This window comes from Crinia signifera, chromosome 11 (assembly GCF_055691185.1).
Source record: "Crinia signifera chromosome 11, ASM5569118v1, whole genome shotgun sequence".
In the NCBI taxonomy this organism is placed as follows: domain Eukaryota; kingdom Metazoa; phylum Chordata; class Amphibia; order Anura; family Myobatrachidae; genus Crinia; species Crinia signifera.
The window spans coordinates 31,388,861-31,406,632 of record NC_139227.1 but is presented as its reverse complement, the minus strand read 5'-3'; the positions used below and the strand labels follow the sequence as shown (position 1 = coordinate 31,406,632).

The 17,772-nt window shown below is 47.8% G+C and overlaps 1 protein-coding gene across 1 annotated transcript in view; it reads right to left on the bottom strand.

The window, feature by feature from the left end:
• BCAR1 (BCAR1 scaffold protein, Cas family member) overlaps window positions 1–17,772 on the bottom strand; it is a 92,686-nt gene that overhangs the window by 55,382 nt on the left and 19,532 nt on the right. The window contains exon 2 of the mRNA XM_083165107.1: window positions 10,733–11,452. Coding sequence (XP_083021233.1) covers window positions 10,733–11,452 — 720 coding nt within the window. The remainder of the gene's footprint in view (window positions 1–10,732; window positions 11,453–17,772) is intronic.

Below are 17,772 nucleotides of genomic sequence, written 5' to 3'. Positions count from 1 at the left end.
CCACGCTTCGGGTTGGCGTTGATAGTGGGGGTGGCGTGGGGGTGCATTTAACATTGTAAGCACCCATTAGGGTGCTTATACAATTAAAAATCTTATAGGGGGGCCAATTGACCTTGAAAGCACCCATTAGTGTGCTTATACAATTTAAAATCTCATCTCATCTCATCTCATCGTATGCCATTGTATGCCATATACAATGGTATACAATTTTAAATTGTATAAGATCCCATAAGATGGAAATCGTGGGAGCCGTGATAATACACAAGTACCGTTTATACTTTCTCTTTTTAATAAATAGGCTTCAATCCAGCATAGCTTTATCGGCAAAGCATGTCTGATAACGATTTATGAGAACAAACCTCATATTTCACTTTTCTTACTGAATGAGCCCTGCATTGTTTCTCATGCTGGGAGGCAATGACCTTTTCATTTTCAGCAGAAACCTCAAATATATCTTTAAATCTCCTGGGAAAAAGATTAATCTCTGATAATCCTATTGGTAAATCTCGTTCTGCTGAACGGTTCAGTCTCTTTTCTTTAGGCGGAAAACGATATTGCATAACAAATACTAATTCCTTGCTGCAGATACAGTTTGTGAACGTTACAGTAAATGCGCTGGTCTCCCAGATCTCTTGTGCTCTAGTTTCCATGTTTGACCTGACGCTTTGAACGCACGCATAGATCCAAAATACTTGTTCGCGTATGGCAAAGAGTTGGCAGACATCAACGTCCGATAACTATTAGCAAATTACAGTTCTATAGTCGCAGCGCACTTAAGTTTTGCGCCATGCAGTTGCTATCCGATATGTGCGCTGGCCATTCCTCACAGTGAGAGGGATTAGCAGTCCTGGTGGAATGCATTCTACAGAGGGAAGGGGACGGGGGTGGGAGGAGGAGGCAATAGAACACGGTCAAGTTTTTCACTGCTCCTTCCTACATTAAGGAATGGGCCAAGGGAAGACGATGTGACATGAGTATACCAGGGATTGGAGTAAAAGTCACATTGACTCTGGACAGATAGAAATGGGCTGTCACTAGGTGCAGGGTCAGGGGTGTGCTAGAGCCTATTAATGAATGTGGCTACACATGATCGCAGGGCCGAAACTAGGGGTGTGCATGCAAGTTGGAACAGAGCACTGGGGGTAATTCAGACTGATCGCATATTAAGTTAAGCCGCCGCAGCCCTGCTAGAGTGAAATCCCGCTTTGGGAAATGAATAAGCTTGCCGTGTGGGTGGATGTGTACGGTTACACATCTATGCGCAGCCGAACTAATATGTCCAAAACCCATTGTAACAGGCTCACCATCTAATGATTTTTACACTGGGTACAAGTCATCGCAGGCGCCGCCTAGCCCTGGACTCACTTGGCGGTGTGATGGAAAACAACATATCCGGCCTGGAGCTGACATCACACACCCTCCCCTAAAACGCTCAGACACGCCTAGTGATTGTCCAGACACTCCCATCGGTTTCCTAGCCACGCCTGCATTTTTCTTACCACTCCCACTAAACGGAAGGTTTCCACCCCCAGACACCGGCTTCCTGTCAATCACCTTACAAACGGCGGGAAAATAGAAAAAAATAGCAGGACTTCAACGTAGGATGGCCATGCGCATGCATACTACGGGCCGTACGCATGCGCAGTCTAAAGATAATCGTCCGCTGCTCTGAATTACCCCCACTATTTCTGCCCTACATAACAGTAAATCTTATTTCCCTATGAGAGGTTCTAGAGGAGAGAGGTTCTAGAGGAGAGCGGTCCATACATGGAAGGTCGGACAGATAGGCCGGGGATCATGCCGAACAGAAAGAGATCGCTGTTGCATCATATACAGGGGCTGTTTCAAGAATGCAATATGTTTTCTGCACTGACTGAGCATGCTTTGCCGCATGTATCCCATGCCATATTGTGGACATGAGGCGGGACTGCCGGCTAGTCAGAGTTTAGATCATAGATCCGTCAGTAGTCAGTAGGGGCCATTTCCTCAGCACACACGGACACTGTACAGCACAGATACACGCTGCGCAACTTGATTTGTATAATGCACCTACCAAGGGCAAATCAAGAGATGAGGAGACTAGTGTGCAGTCTTCTATTCGGGTACCCCTCCTTTCTAGCAGGGATGGCCATCAACCATCAAAATCATCGATGGTTTATGGCTTAGGTGTGCCATCGATGGGGGAGAACCAGAGGTTTCCCTCCATCGATGTCAAGCATAGACACATAGTTTTTTTTTTATTTTTTCCCCAAGAGGCTGAGACACGGAGTATAGCTCCCCCCAACACCCATGAAGCCCTACCCCCCATGTTTTGATTGGCCCACAGGCCAATCAGTCAAAGAAAATGACCAATGATAGGTAAAAACACCGATGGTCATCCATTGCATAGTATGCCACAATCAATGGCTGAACTATTTCCATTAATGGCAACCATCGATGGCAATGGCAACGATGGCCAGCCCTACATTCATGCCACAGACTCTGGGCACTAGGAAAACCTAGTGCCATCCCAGAGTCTAGTGGTCAGGTCTCCAGTAAAATGGCCGACAGTTTCCTGGTGGTTTCTGCAGCTCCTCTGCTACCGATGTAAGTATAGAAAAATAGGGTGCAGCGTGTGTGATGCACCAGTGCTTCTACTGAGCCAATCAGGTCACCTACAAGCAGCCCAGCGCTGCATGAAGAGACACACATAGCGGGGCTGGTAAATGATACAACCCTGAGCTGTTAAGTGATCTAAATTGTCCTATAAACAGGGAGAAAGGCCAGGCGTTAATACATTCAGCAGAAGAGCGTATGGATGTGCAAGTTCAGGTGAACCACATACGTAATTTGTAACAGCTGCTTTTGTGAAGGCTTGTGACAACTTATCAATACCACAGCAAGCGAAATGTGATGGACGCCGGCGAAATGGGATTTAAATGGATTTTATGGACATCAATTAACCTGAGGTCACACAATTTATTCTTTACTATCTATCGGCAGAATGAATCTCTTGTCCAATATAACACACCCAGTAGCTGAGCACTGAGAAACTACAGTCAGGCAGACTTTCTGCTGGTGTGTGATGAGATTGTATAGCTGACGGAGGGGGGGATGCGGACCCTCTGTCTATACCAGTCTATGTGTGTGGTAAGGAGAATATTTACAATCTATAAAATGTTTTACGAGGGATAAAATGTAAATAAATCCACATTGCCTTCAACTACAAGTGTACTGCAACCCCACTTTCACTAAGGTTCTGTATGTTAGCAATGGGTTGCCAGGGGCAACATCCCATCTTCAAGAGCCCCCACCTTAGTAAATATCGGCATGAAGCAATGTGGTATATAGTGTAAAAATACTATTCTCCGCTCCCACGTACACACAAGCGCACTTACACGTCTGGATTTTAGTTACATTAATATAATACGCTCTCTCTGTTTTAGACTGTGCACATCCTGCCAGTCCCTCAGTGCCCATCTGCATGGGTTGCATGTGAAATGAGCTATAATTACAGTTAATTTTTAATTAGTGGCCTGCCAGCTGCATGCTGTCTCCTAAACCCGAAACACACACTTGTCTTATGTCTCTTTATATTTTACTGCTTCAAAGGCCCGATTCGGGCCTGCGACCTGCTCGCTGGGCTGCGTATATTTTAGATTTTTGCTGCTTAGCGCATCCCCTCGAACATTGCCCCGCTGAACGCAACCGACCCCCCACGCTGTCCGGATCCACGCACTATGCTGCGTTCCGATGCGTAGGCTTAGACATCTGCTAGCATGTGCCCGCACAGAGGAAATGTAATTCGATGGTTCCACCCCATTGAATTATTCCTCTGTTCTCTATAAAAGGTAAGCCAGGACTTATGTCCCAAGCCATGCACCCAGGGGAAACATCATTCACCATCGAAAATGGCCACCCACTGTCAATCAAACAGCGAGCGGCGTGCGAGCACATGTGTTTGGACCGTGCGCATGCGCATCCTCCAATTATCGGATGGGCAGTGAATTTGCAGCCTGTCTGAAGGGGTCTGAATTGGGCCCAAAGTGGCAATAAAGTGAACGGTCAACCAGCTCTTAACTGTCATTTCTTAAACACAGCTGATTGGCTGGTACGTTATCACCTTCCACTTTATTACCATTTTGGGCGAGATGTACTAAGCTTTGAAAAGTGATAAAATGGAGAGTGATAAACCACCAACCGATCACCTCCTACCTGTCATTTTTCAAACACAGCCTGCGAAATGGCAGTAAGTAGCTGATTGGTTGGCGGTTTATCACTCCCCCTAATTGTTAATGCCAAGCAGTGTTTGCCAGCAGGAATGCCCTTCATAGGCAGGGCAAAGTGAAAACAAGACCTACATAAAGTCTATGGAGCATTACCATCATTTCCTCAAAAATACATAGTGAAATGTCCCCGGGCCCTGGTATAAAATCTGATCCAGCTCCCTCCGGCCATACTGAAGCCTGTTTAGTGCCCATTAGCTCAGAATCCTTGATGGAGAGTTGTCACTCCCACTTTAGGAAGCCATCTATGGGTGTTTCCATGGTTACAAAGGTACGGTAAGAGCCTAGCAGCCCTGCACCAGAGAGCATACTGGGGTGGTAGTGGAATCCCCACGGGCCTGACGAAATCCGGCTGCTGCTACTCATTAGGGAGGAGAGAAGTATCGAGCCTTGGAGAATAATAAATTGAAGAGAGGGGAAGTACAAAGCAATCAGCTCCTAGCTGTCACTTCTTAAAAACAGGCAGTTACGTGACAGTTAGGAGCTGATTGGTTGGGCCTGATTCATGTTGACTGAGTCGCCGGCGTATTCCCCTCAGGGACTGATGATTCAGTCAAATATATACGAATATACACATGTGCAGGTCCGCAGTACGAATGCCTTCAGCGACAATCCCAGTTGCCGAGGCGTTCATACGGAGTGGAGCGAACAGGGGACTGGCACATGGGGATGCCGCAAGGTTCCTGGGCTTGCCCACAAAAATACTGGGTGCGCTTAGAAAAACGCTGGGCATCCCCATGTGACAGCAGGCGTTCCGAAGGCTGGAAGGGGAGAGCGGCTGGCGTCACAGGACGTCAGCGCCCAGGCCATCTCCCGCCCAGATAAAAGTCAGCTCAGACTGACTTTTATCTAAGAGCCTGTGAAAAATCATCCGATGGTTGGCAACCATCGCAGGATTTTTCGCACGCACGGCCTCATGCAAATGGAGATTCGCTCGACACCGGGGAGGGGGGGCAGGCGTTCGCTCGCCCGGCGTTTAAGTGCTCGGTAACAAACTGAATCACCTCCTTTATCCCTTTATTTATTTCTCTCCAAGATTTGATACACCTCACCCTGAATCAGTGCTTTCTGCATGTTCTACCATTGCTTGGAGCCCTTTAATAAATAATGATGGATTATTGTAGCACTAGAACCCCAGGCAGCTTGTAGATCACAGCTCTGAACCCCGCAGTTATATCCCCCCACCAGGCAGCCTACAAGCAGAGCTCTGTAAATAGTACATAACCGTATAACAAAAGGTCATGGTGGTAATAGGGAAATTATATAAAACCTGTCCTACAGACCATATATTCCCATGCAGGACACATTCCGACGCAATGTCAGAGCACACACAGTACATGGCACAGAGCACATACATGTGTGTGTGTAAGGCCTCACGTGTGTGCGTTCTCCTGGCAGACTGCAGTAATTACAGGCAGAGATTTGGACACAGCATTAAAACCATAGAAGAGAAACTAAAACAAGTCCAAAACCAGATTCCAGGAAAACTTTTCCAAATAAAAAGTCATTTCTGTGCGTCCTCCCACCGTCCTGTGTAATTATACAGTAATTATTACCTTAGCGACTGACCAGATGCTTCCAGTTATTTCTATATTGTGTCAGGAATATTTATAGAAGGAGTTTGCTCAGTAGAGGCTCCGAAATGGACAAAACACTGAAAATTGTTTACTTGAAACAACTTTTACAGCGGTACAGAGAATCTGTAATAACTAGTATGGGCCGCTGTTCTGTCCCGCCTGTCAGGGTAAGGGGGCATGTGCTACTGTCCTGGGGAGTAGAGGCTGTGCCCAGGTATCAGGCATCCGATGAGGATGGGGGGCTAAAAGATCGGGGGAGATTCTCTAAACAAGAAATGCGGTAAAAACCCCGTTATCGGGGTTTTTACCGCATTTTGGGATGCTGTAAGCATCCCCCACCGGGTCAACGCGGCGGGGGGCATCGACAGATTTTTTTTGCCAATGGGCTACTACCGCATGCCACCGCCGCCCCGCAACGACCCCCCGCCGCCCCGCATTGCCCCCTCACCTGTGTCCGGGCAGCACAGAGCTGTGCTGCCCGGACCTGTGACCTCCTCCCTGCACTGATCCTCTTCCGGGTGCAGGGAGGAGGAGAGCCCGGCGCAGCAGCAGCAGCGCCGGGTGTGAGGGAGAGGAGAGCCGCCGGGACCTGCTGGGACTCTCACCGCAAAGGACAGTTCTTAACGCAAGAGCTGTCCTTTGCTATAATTATCGCATATGTTACAACATATGCGATAATTAGGATTGCGATGGGCAGCGAAGGGGGGTGGAGATTCTTAGAGAATTTCCCCCATAGGGTGAGATGTATCAAATGGAAAATGCGGTAAAACCCCGGTTTTACCACATTTTCCAATGTATCAAAAATGATACCGCAGTGTAGGGTATCGCCACCTTTGGGTGGTGATACCCTATAGAAGCCTATGGGCTTCTTTTCGCCGCCCGCCGACGCAAACCTGCCGCCTCGCTGACCCCCCCTCACGCTTACCTTCCTGAAGGGTCCTCCTGGACCCTGGAAGGTAAACCCCTCCTCCCCCTAGTGACGCAGCCGGACGTCCTTCCGGCTGCAGGGGGGAGGAGGAGGCGCCGGGGACAGCTTGCTTAGCTGTCCACGGCGTGAGGGATACAGGAGCCGGCTGGGAGGTGACGGAGACCCCCGCACACCACATTCCAGGTATCGCGGGGGGCCTCCGTTACCACATCGCAATGCCAGCCGCATATGTTAGTACATATGCGGCGGCATCGCGGCGGGGGGGCCACGAAGGGCGGCAATGTATTTTAATACATCCCGCCCATAGGGCGAGATGTACTAAAGGGAAAATGCGGTAAAACAGGGGTTATACCGCATTTTCCTATGTTCCATTAGCCGTCCACCCCGTCGGAGGAGACGCAGGGGGACACTGACAGCCGCCGGGATGTGACGGAGACCCCCGCACACCACATTACAGGTATCGTGGGGGTCTCCATCACCGCAACCCGATGCTATCCGCATATGTTAGTACATATGCGGTAGCATCGCGGCGAAGGCCGGCGATGTATATTAATACATCCCGCCCATAATCATTTTCCCATCGCAAAATGAGTGACAGGCGGGGGGAGTGGTCGCTGGCTGGGGGTGTGGTTGCTGGCTTCCACCCAGCGTTTCATGGCCGTGCCCACAAAAGCGGTGCTCAGGGAAAAACTCGGCGGACACCTGAGAACACAGGTGTACCCCTGCCTGCTCAAGGCGGGAAGATGACATCACATGACGTCAGCGCCCGCCCCCGATTTTTCGGGAACCGTTCATGAGAAAAGAAAGTCCTGACTTACTTTTCTTTACGAACAGAGGAGAAATCATTCGATGGTGAGTAAACCATCGAATGATTTATCCTCGGTGTGGACGCATGTACACATCCGCTCACATGGCAGCGCGGGGATTCGGGCGGCGGGGGCGGCACTTAACTGTTCGCTGGACAGCAAACATACGCAGCCTAGCGAGCATGTCTGAATTACCCCCTTGTTTCAGAACCCCTTGGCCACCCCCTAAATGTCTAATTAGGAACTTTGCCGTTTTTAATTATTTTTAAATAGCCAATAATGAGATTTAAATTTTGGGGTGAAAATGTGCAAAGTGATGGAAAGGGGGATACAGGGTATGGGGCAGGGATATTGGGGGACACTTTATGAGTGGGACAAGTGTTTTTAGGCCTGCAGGTGGGCGTACTCGGTTGTTTTTGCAAGGTTTTTGAAAGTGCCTTTAATTGACCCAAATATATATATTTATGACTATGTTCTTGAATTAGATCCAATATCCCCAGACTACAGCCCCTCAGTCATTGGTGGGTAGTCCAATCCAGAGGCATACGGTCGTATTGTCGACCCAACTTAGGTCGACAGTCATTAGGTCGACACCGTTGGGTCAACAGGCAACAAGGACGACAGGGTTCTAGGTCGACAAGGATGAAGGTCAACAGGTGTCTAGGTCAACATGGGACAAGGTCGACATGGTTTTAGGTCGACAAATGCGTTAGGTTGCCATGGGTTAGGTCAACAGGTCGCCATGGGTTTTTTCACTGTTTTTTGAGCCGACATGTGCCGACAGGCGGTATTTCATGCACTACCATCCACTAGGGCATGGTGGGAAAATAAAATAGTGCAGCGAGGCACCGCGCCCGAAGCATCGCGAGCGAAGCTAGCGTTGCGAGGGGCTGTGGTTGACTTCCAACTGTGTCCATGTCGACTGTCTCGACAGTCGGGTCAAAAAACAGTGAAAAAAACCCATGTCGACCTCGCAACCTGTAGACCTAAGCCATGTTGACCTAACGCATTTGTCGACCTAGACACCTGTCGACCTTCACCCATGTCAACCTAGAACCCTGTCGACCAAACGGTGTCGACCTAATGACTGTTGACCTAAGTCAGGTCGACAATACGATCCACACCCAGTCCGGAAGTGCTAATTGTTTTAGTTGAACCAAGAACCCCTTAATATGATTGACAATGGATCTAGGGGGTGAACTATAAAGAACAATGCTTATACTAGCCAATGTGCAATAAGAATATGGAAAATAAGTCTCCACTGCTAACGGCTGCATGAAAATGGGCCTAGAGGGCAAAGGTTCATGGGAAAAGTGTCCAAAGTATGCAGCCAGTTGCCAAAGTATCCTGTAAGAGGCCACAAGTACCCAAGGCATCATGGGAATCTTATCTAGAAGCCAGAGCATTATAGGAATGTCTCTTGTTGCCAAGTATTATTATAAGAGTATAATATATGTGTGTACTGAACTAGAATCATTACAATAGGAATGCTGCAAGTTCATTGTTCTGCTGAATAAGGATGTGAAGCGAAGTTCAGCTTTGAATCAAATCCTGATTTCCCTGCAATGTCAGTGCATAGTTTGGTTTCCAGCATAATTGAAACAAGCAGCTTGCTAGGGTCAGCGCAGAGGGTGACGGGGAATGCCGACGCTTACTTGGTCATGCATCGCTGACACATAAAGTCTTCATAGTGCAAATACATTCAAGATGGTGACCTCCTTGGAACTGTGGGAATTTCTTGTATGGTGCTCAGAGTCTATTATGGGAATCTCATTTGCTTATAGTACATTGTTGTATATATATCGCTTTGTAGCTCCAGCTAACCAGCTGATATGACATTGTGAGATGTGACTGTGTTTGTATACAGTATATAATCACTAAACACCTAAAGAGGTTAATATACTAAAGCCTTCAAAAAGCATAGGATGAGGTGTTTCCTGTAGTAACCAATCAGATGTTATCTAGTATGGACAGTGTAATGGTCAGGTTCAGGTCATTGGTTCAATTCGCACCTTGGCCCTAATTGTGCGGAGTTTGTATATTCTCCCCGTGCTTGTGTGGGTTTCCTCCGGGTACTCCGGTTTCCCCCAACAATCCAAAAATATACTGGTAGGTTAATTGGCTCCCAACAAAATTAACCCTAGAATGTCTGTGTGTGCAGGGCCAAGGTGGCGGTTGAACTAGCTCCAACTCATCAATACAGGTCATTACCAGAAGAAAGCCCGTCGCAAACCCAACCCGTATAAAGGAATACAATTATATGTTACATGTAAACAAACCTTTTTATTAGGTACCAATAAATGATGGTATAAAGTATCAATTTCCGTCTGCTGTATGGATATAAATTCAGTAGCTCGGTAGCAAATTGTTAAAGGATATATTCTTTACAGACAGGGGGTGGACGTGTATATGCATCCCTTTAACCCAGCAGCAGCCCACCATCCCTTGTGGGGAAGGCGTTCGGCAGGGCTGCTTTAAGCCACCTACTAAGCAGCAAACGACCAATAGCAAGGGGTACTTAATCAGGCCCAGACTGTAATTCCTAATACTTTATTTTTAATTAGAAGGGCAATGTAGAAAGTAAAGGCTGCATTTCTCACTTGATACCTTTCAACAAATAGTTTATTGTTACACTCCACAGACTAAAGGCGGCTCTCACACCAACAAAGTACTTACATACTGGTATTAGTCACCCCCTGACCCACCTTAATGGTGGATTTACATTTCCAGCAAATGTGCTTTCCTCCCCTCCAGGCAGCAGATTATCAAAGCTCATGTCTGATAGATCAATGGCTAATGGATATCATTCAGTCGTGCCATGTACGACAGCCTAATCTTTACTGCTCATTAGCCTGACAAAACATTTAGGGGGAAATTAATCCCTCTAGAAGCACCGATAGACACCGAGGAATGCTGGGATACACAGCAAAAGCGCCGCCAATATGTTATGCCCTATTTCCTTAAAAGAACACCTGATTTCAGTACCGTTCCCTAAGAACAACAAATGATTGTAGTTTAGGTAATGTCATGTGAATGGCAATTTTGGGATTACGGATAATGCCTTTAAGCCACATGACTTGAACGGTAAAGAATGAGATGCAAAATAAGGAGACAGTCAGACACACTTTCTGCAATGCTAACAACCCGGCACCGTACCTTTCCTGGGGGTTTCCTGAGCTCTCCGCCCATGGATGGTGGCACTTGGTAGATGTCTTGCGATGGGGCCATTGATGGCGGCACCTGGTAGATGTCTTGCCCAGTCCCAGAAGAAACTGGAACCTGATAAACATCCTGAGACTGGGCAGGACTGATGGATCCTACTGGAACCTGGTAGACATCCTGGGGTTGATTCATGGATGGGGGAACCTGATATATGTCTTGAACTTGAGTTTTGAACTGGTTTTGGTACAAGGCAGATTGCTTGGAAGGGGTTGTTTGACTTGGGTGCGGCGAACCCTGAGGGCTCTGGTAAAGCGACTTTTGTCCTTTAGGTGGTGGAGGGACCAAGTAAACATTGTCTGCACTGTGGTTCTGGAAGGAAGGATGCGCAGGTGGGTACTGATTGGTGGCGAGGACATTGTAGACACCTTGGCTGTTATAAGGCAATGGAGATTGTGGTGGCTGCTGTTGAGGCTGCTGCTGAGGTTTCTGCTGGACCTGGTCATTATTGCCTCCTTGCTTCTTATCATACATCCCAACCAGAATCTTTAGCCGGTTTCCAGGGACGATGCCCTGTCTCCCGTGTAGAGAGCAGAGCCACCAGCCATCTAGGCCTTGAGTATTACACTCCAGCACCGTCATGATATCCCCCTTTCGGAACGACAACTCATCCGGAGATTCCGCCACATTGTCGTACAGGGCTTTGGCCAGTACATTCTGCAGGATACACAGATAAAGGAAAATCAATCATTAGGATAAAAGCATTGGGGGGGAAATGAGAACTTGTTATAGAGGCGCATGCATAATCTCCCCATCAAGTATGTTACACTAAGATGGATGTCAATACCAAATTATAAGTCAATTGTATCATATAATTAAAAAGTACCAATGATAAAGAATTGAAGAAAATGAATCAGCTTCTATTGTCAGCAGCAGATCAATCCCTGTTATAAAGACCCATCCACCACCAGAGACCTTCCATTAGGCCGAGACAATCCCCCAGACCCAGTCCAAAGCAGAGACCCAGCCCTTGGCCGAAACCATCTAGCTGATCAAGCTCCTGTAGGTGGCTGAGACCCAGCAGACGGCCAAGACCATTTGGCCACTTCAATGTGGCCACCCCACACAGCCGACCAAGGCTGTCTAGCCGGCCGAGACGTCTAACCATCAGGGCCGATCCCGCCAGTTGAGCCCCAGTAGATGTCCGAGACCATCCACCCTGACAAGACCCAGCAGATGTCAAAGACCATCCACCCTGTCGAGACCCAGCAGATGACCGAGTTGGTCTTGCCGGCAGAGTCCAGCCAGCCGAGATCCAGCAGATGGCTGAAGACCATCCAGCCAGTTAAGAACCAGCCGGCCGAGACTCAGCAGATGAAGGAGAATGTCCAGCCTGCCAAACATCCAGCCAGCTGATAAGAAGAACTTGTCTCCTTGATTCAGACCAGTCCACACTGGTGTCTTCACAGTCTAACATGACACCCAGGGGACTTGCACAGGAGAAAGTAGTAAATAACCTAGGTGTTGATTACAGTTATTGCTATGGGATAAGCCGCAGAGAGGGCCTACTTGGTGCGACAGCAGCCATGATGAATGAGGACATATCTCTAGCCCCTAATAACATATTCACATCTTTCATTTTACAATTTCCACATAGAAAAACTACCACTGAGTATGATCCAATCAAACCCGAGTTGTTCCAGGCTGCATACCCTGACTACCTCCACCAGCTTCTCGCTGTCACTGATGTCACAATACTTGGCTAATATCTAGCAGTAAGCCAGGTCTATTTGCGTGGGCTGCATTTGGGACACGCTACATGCAATTACTCAGAGAATATTACTCTTATCTGCCGCAGGCTCTCTGTTGCTCTGTATTAGCATTGCACAAAGCAGAGAACTGATATCAGCTATACAGTAGATGCATAATAAATTGTTTCGCTTCGGCCGAATGCTCTAGAGAAGATCTACCAATGTCATTGCTAGGAAGCTGCACCCGGTCACACACTGCTGTACACCAGGACTTCCTACCATCTGTGGAATAATGGACTGTATCGCTCATTTCTGTTTACCCAGCAATAGGTTAGTCAGCAGCGGGCAGGAGTGTCACTGTCATCTGCATACAGTGCATTTTACGTCACATCCGTGACTAACTAAACAAATGCCAGCACCACAGCAAGTACATTGTGTATATCAGGCAGTTCCTTGTAGTCCAGCTGAACATTATCATCTTTTACTTATAAAGCACCATCATCTTCCTCTACTAGCATGAACGGTCTAATCGCACAGGTCTTCAGCCTGTGGCCCTCCAGATGTTGTGGAACTACATATCCCAGCATGCCCTGAGGGTTTTTGGCATGCTCTTATAGGAAAAAATGTGGCAATGCATGTTGGAACATGTAGTTTCACAACATCTGGAGGGCCACAGGTTGAAGACCCATGGAATGGTTAGCATTGCTGCCTCACAGCGCTGAGGTCATGGGTTCTATTCCCACCATGGCCCTAACTGTGCAGAGTTTGTATATTCTCCCCGTGCTTGCGTGGGTTTCCTCCGGGTACTCCCATTTCTTCCCACAATCCAAAAATATACTGGTAGGTTATTTGGCTTCCAACAAAATTAACCCTAGAATGTCTGTGTGTGTGTACATGTGGTAGGGAATATAGATTGTAAGCTCCACTGGGGCAGGGACTGATGTGAATGTGCAAATATTCTCTGTAAAGCGCTAAGGAATATGTATGCGCTATATAAGAAATTGGTAGTAATAATAATAATACTAGTACTAGCTAAGCAGGGCACCTAGCTGACAAATCCAAGCTAAAGGGGTTTTTTCTTGGAAGTATCCAGGTATGGGTAAAAACTGGAACCGGGGAGAACACCGGAACGCACCATTCATGTCATGGGGGTGTCTGGCTCGGGGGTATCTTACTTATAAAGCACAATCATCTTCCTTTGGCTGGGGGGTGTCCTGTCCGGTGGGGCTGCCTGTGACACCTGTCACCAGGGAGAGGAGGAGGGAGATAATAAAGCCTCCCTGTATGGTCCGGGGATGTACCAAAAACCAGAACAGTCCAGACCATACGGGGAGGCTGTAATCTCCCCTTCCCCATGTCCCTGTTGAAAGCTGTCACAGGCATCCCCCCAGACAAGACACCCCCCAGACGGGACACCCCCGGACCAACACTACAAGCTCCGGAATGCAGAGTCTGATGAATGGAGCCTGGTGTTTGTGATCGATGTGTGTCCGATGTTGCCGATAGTGATGATTTGTACACAGGACGTTAGCCTATCTTCTCTATTCTGCTGTGTACAAAGATGCTGCCATGTCCACCTCTGAATGAAGCCCTCCGTCCTAGCTCCACCTGCAGCTGAATGACACAAGCATTAGGTCGACATGACCTCAGGTCCTCAGTGAAAAGGTCGACATGAGTTTTTCACAGTTTTTTGAGCTGACATGTGCCGACAGGCGGTATTTCATGCCCTACCATCCACCGGGGCGTGGTGGGAGAATAAAATAGTGTGCCGAGCATAGCGAGGGGACGCGGTATTCTTAGACAGTGTCCATGTTGACTATGTCAACATTCAGGACAAAAAACCTTCCCACTGTCGACCTAATGCTGGTGTCGACCTTCCAACCCTGTAAACCGTTGCCATGTCGACCTATTTCAGGTGTCGTCCTAAGCCCTGTCGACCTTCATTGACTGGACCCTATGACCCATACCCTTCTCATATCCACCTTTAGCACCAGCGGAAAAGCTGGTTTTGGGGTGTACTGATAAAGATGATGGCGGCTCTGAGTCCAGAATTACGGTTTTGGATTCTGCATCATCCACGGGGAGTTAGAACTATAAAGCGAACATGAAACAACAAGGGATGAGATGTCTGCTCAAAGAGCTTACAATCTAAAGGGACATCCGGGCCAGCTCTAGAGCGAGCAGCGCCACATTCTCAGAAGCCTCTTTCATGTGGTGCCAGGCCTATGCCGGACTCCATATGCAGCAGGGATCCAGCAGCTGTGTATAGCCGTGTCCCAGCATTCCAGTCTCACACACACACTGTGTCATAGGGCGCCGGGCTCAAAGACCAACAGCTAAGAATATCCCTCCAACTATTTCCTCCAGGCCGGCGCAGCGGCTGCTGCTGTACAAAGGACAAGCCGTCGCGTTCCTCACAGAATACCTCCACCTTATTTGTCTTTTGTTAAAAAAAAAGAAATATCTTTTTTTTTTTTTACCTTAATCACTAGGAAGTGAAGGATTAATTCCAGATTTTGCAGGAAAATCCCATGTTGGATAAGTGATGAATCACATACTAGCTGGCAACTTCTGTAGACTTTGCCCATTGTCAGGCTTGTATGAATCACATTTGAAGAATGCCTGTAGACAGAGGACACACGCCAGCCATAGAGAGCGCACAGGAAATGCTCCCCGTCCTCGCTAATGATACTTTTATATGCTTAGATTTCTGCTGCATTAAAACTCAATCAATGGTTCTGAACATATAAGACACACAGGCTGCAGAGACACTCGGACTGAGTACAGCGAGGCCACTACTATGGCTGTGTAATGGGTCATCTAGAAGTACACAATAGATCCTAGCTTATTTCTGCTTCTATTGTTATCTGGAAGGGGCCTCAGTTACCATGGGATGCGGTCATCTATTAGAATGAACTTAGGTCTACAGTCATTAGGTCGACCCCACTAGGTCGACTGGCAGGAAGGTCGACCTGACTTAAGGTCGACATGGGCCAAGGTCGACATGACTTAAGGTCGAATTTGCATAAAGGTCGACATGAGGAATGTCGACTGGTCATAAGGTCAACATGGGTTTTTCACTGTTTTTTGAGCCAACATGTGCCGACAGGCGGTATTTCATGCCCTACCATCCACTAGGGCGTGGTGGGAGAATAAAATAGTGTGCCGAGCGCAGCGAGGCACCGTGCCCGAAGCATTGCGAGCGAAGAGAGCGATGCGAGGGTCCGATTCTCATTGTCAACTGTGTCCATGTCGACTGTGTCGACATTCGGATCAAAAAACAGTGAAAAACCCATGTCGACCTTATGACCAGTCGACCTTCCTCATGTCGACCTTTATGCAAATTCGACCTTAAGTCATGTCGACCTTGGCCCATGTCGACCTTCCTGCCAGTCGACCTAGTGGAGTCAACCTAATGACTGTAGACCTAAATGCAGTCTGACGAATGATCCCATTCCGTTACCATATTGTGTGATTTTGGGATCTATGTTCTAAGCCTTGGGGAGTGATAAAGTGGAAGGAGAGGGACAAAACCGTGTGCACTGCAGGTGGGGCAGATGTAACATGTACAGAGAGAGTTAGATTTGGGTGAGTTATTTCGTTTCTGTGCAGGGTAAATACTGGCTGCTTTATTTTTACACTGCAATATAGATCTCAGTTTGAAGTACACACCCCACCCCCCCATATCTAACTCTCTCTGCACATGTTACATCTGCCCCACCTGCAGTGCACATGGTTTTGTCCATCTGAGAGTGAATTTGCCTTTGCAAGTGAACCAGAATAACCCCCAATGTACCTGAAAATTAGCTTCTTTCGCTTTTCAAATCCAACTTGAAACAGCAGTTAGGAGCTGATTGGCTGGTACTTTGGGCCTGATTCAGCAAGGTACATATGTCTGAACACCGCCCCCCAACCCCCCACGCCGTCTAATCCCCTCGGTACCATGCGAGGGTATGTACGTGAACACATCCCCTCACATGCGACCATCGAAGGATTCTCTCCACTTCGGTAATAAAAGTCAGTCTAAACTGACTGTTAATTCAGTCGGAGTCCGCCAAAGAGGGGGCGGGCGCTGACGTCATGTGACATCAGCCGCCCGCCTGCGTACCTAGGCGAACGCCCAGCGTTTTCATGAGGATGCCAATAAAATGCTGGGTGTGTCCCTGCCCGCCCCCCTCCCTGCCCTACCGGTGGGAACACCTCGCACAGTGGCCCTGCACATGCGTATAATCAGCCATACGCATGCGCAGAGCCGCACCATTGGTCCCCGCAGCGAATACATCGGTAACCGATCACTACAGAATCACCCCCAGTTGATGCTGCATTGTCTGAAGCCATGAAGTGGACAGCAGCCGTCTAGAGGTGACAATAAAACAGTGCCACCCAGTGGCCAAATTATTATGAAACTCGGAGCATTATGCCAAACACAGTAGTGAATTTCTTTTTGTTACTGAAAACAGCCATATGATCAGAGCACTGTCATTAGTGATATTAGTATTAACTTTTGGATATTTTTTTTACATAAATGCCGACTGTCTTATCTCCGTTATAAACTTGGCACCAAGACTCCTTTGTGTCGGCGTTGCAGTAACCTTACACATGCTGCAATTCCCAGACACAGCCTACCAGCTCCAGGCATAATATGTAACAGGGGCTTGTGCATATAACGTCATGTTAAATGCAGATCTTTCAGCTAACGATCTTGGCAGGCCTCTGTTTACTTGTGGTCAGTGTCAGCCTGAGGCCCCACACTTCTAGCACTCATTAACGCTGCCTGTGATACAGGTCTACTGCCCTATTGTTGTCCTACATAGGAATTCTTCTAATGTGTGATGATGATCAGCTGTGGAATGCAGTGAGGGATCAGGCCTGGTCTTGCTTTTAGTCTCCATCTGGTCCTGAGTCAGTGACACCGTGACTCACAGCGCCTGGAGTAACCATTTCTCTGCCAGAGAGGGGAATTAGAAAGCTTTAATTTCACTGCACCAGCGACAAGCATCCTCTATAGATTACGTCCCCGCCTGAGGGGACGGAGGAGAAGTTGGCTGCTTTCCTGGTCTCCGCTGACCCAAGGCAAGCCATTTCATCCATAAAATCTGCATTCATACATTCCAAGAAAATAGAATGAATCTGATGCAGTTTTCCATAAAACTATTCTGTTCAGTATGAAATATTTTCATTTCATTATTTAATATGTCCGGTGTGGCAATTTATATTGTTCTACAAAATATCATCCTACGGCCAAACGGACATTGAGAGGAAACCCATGAAGCCCTCCGCAAACAA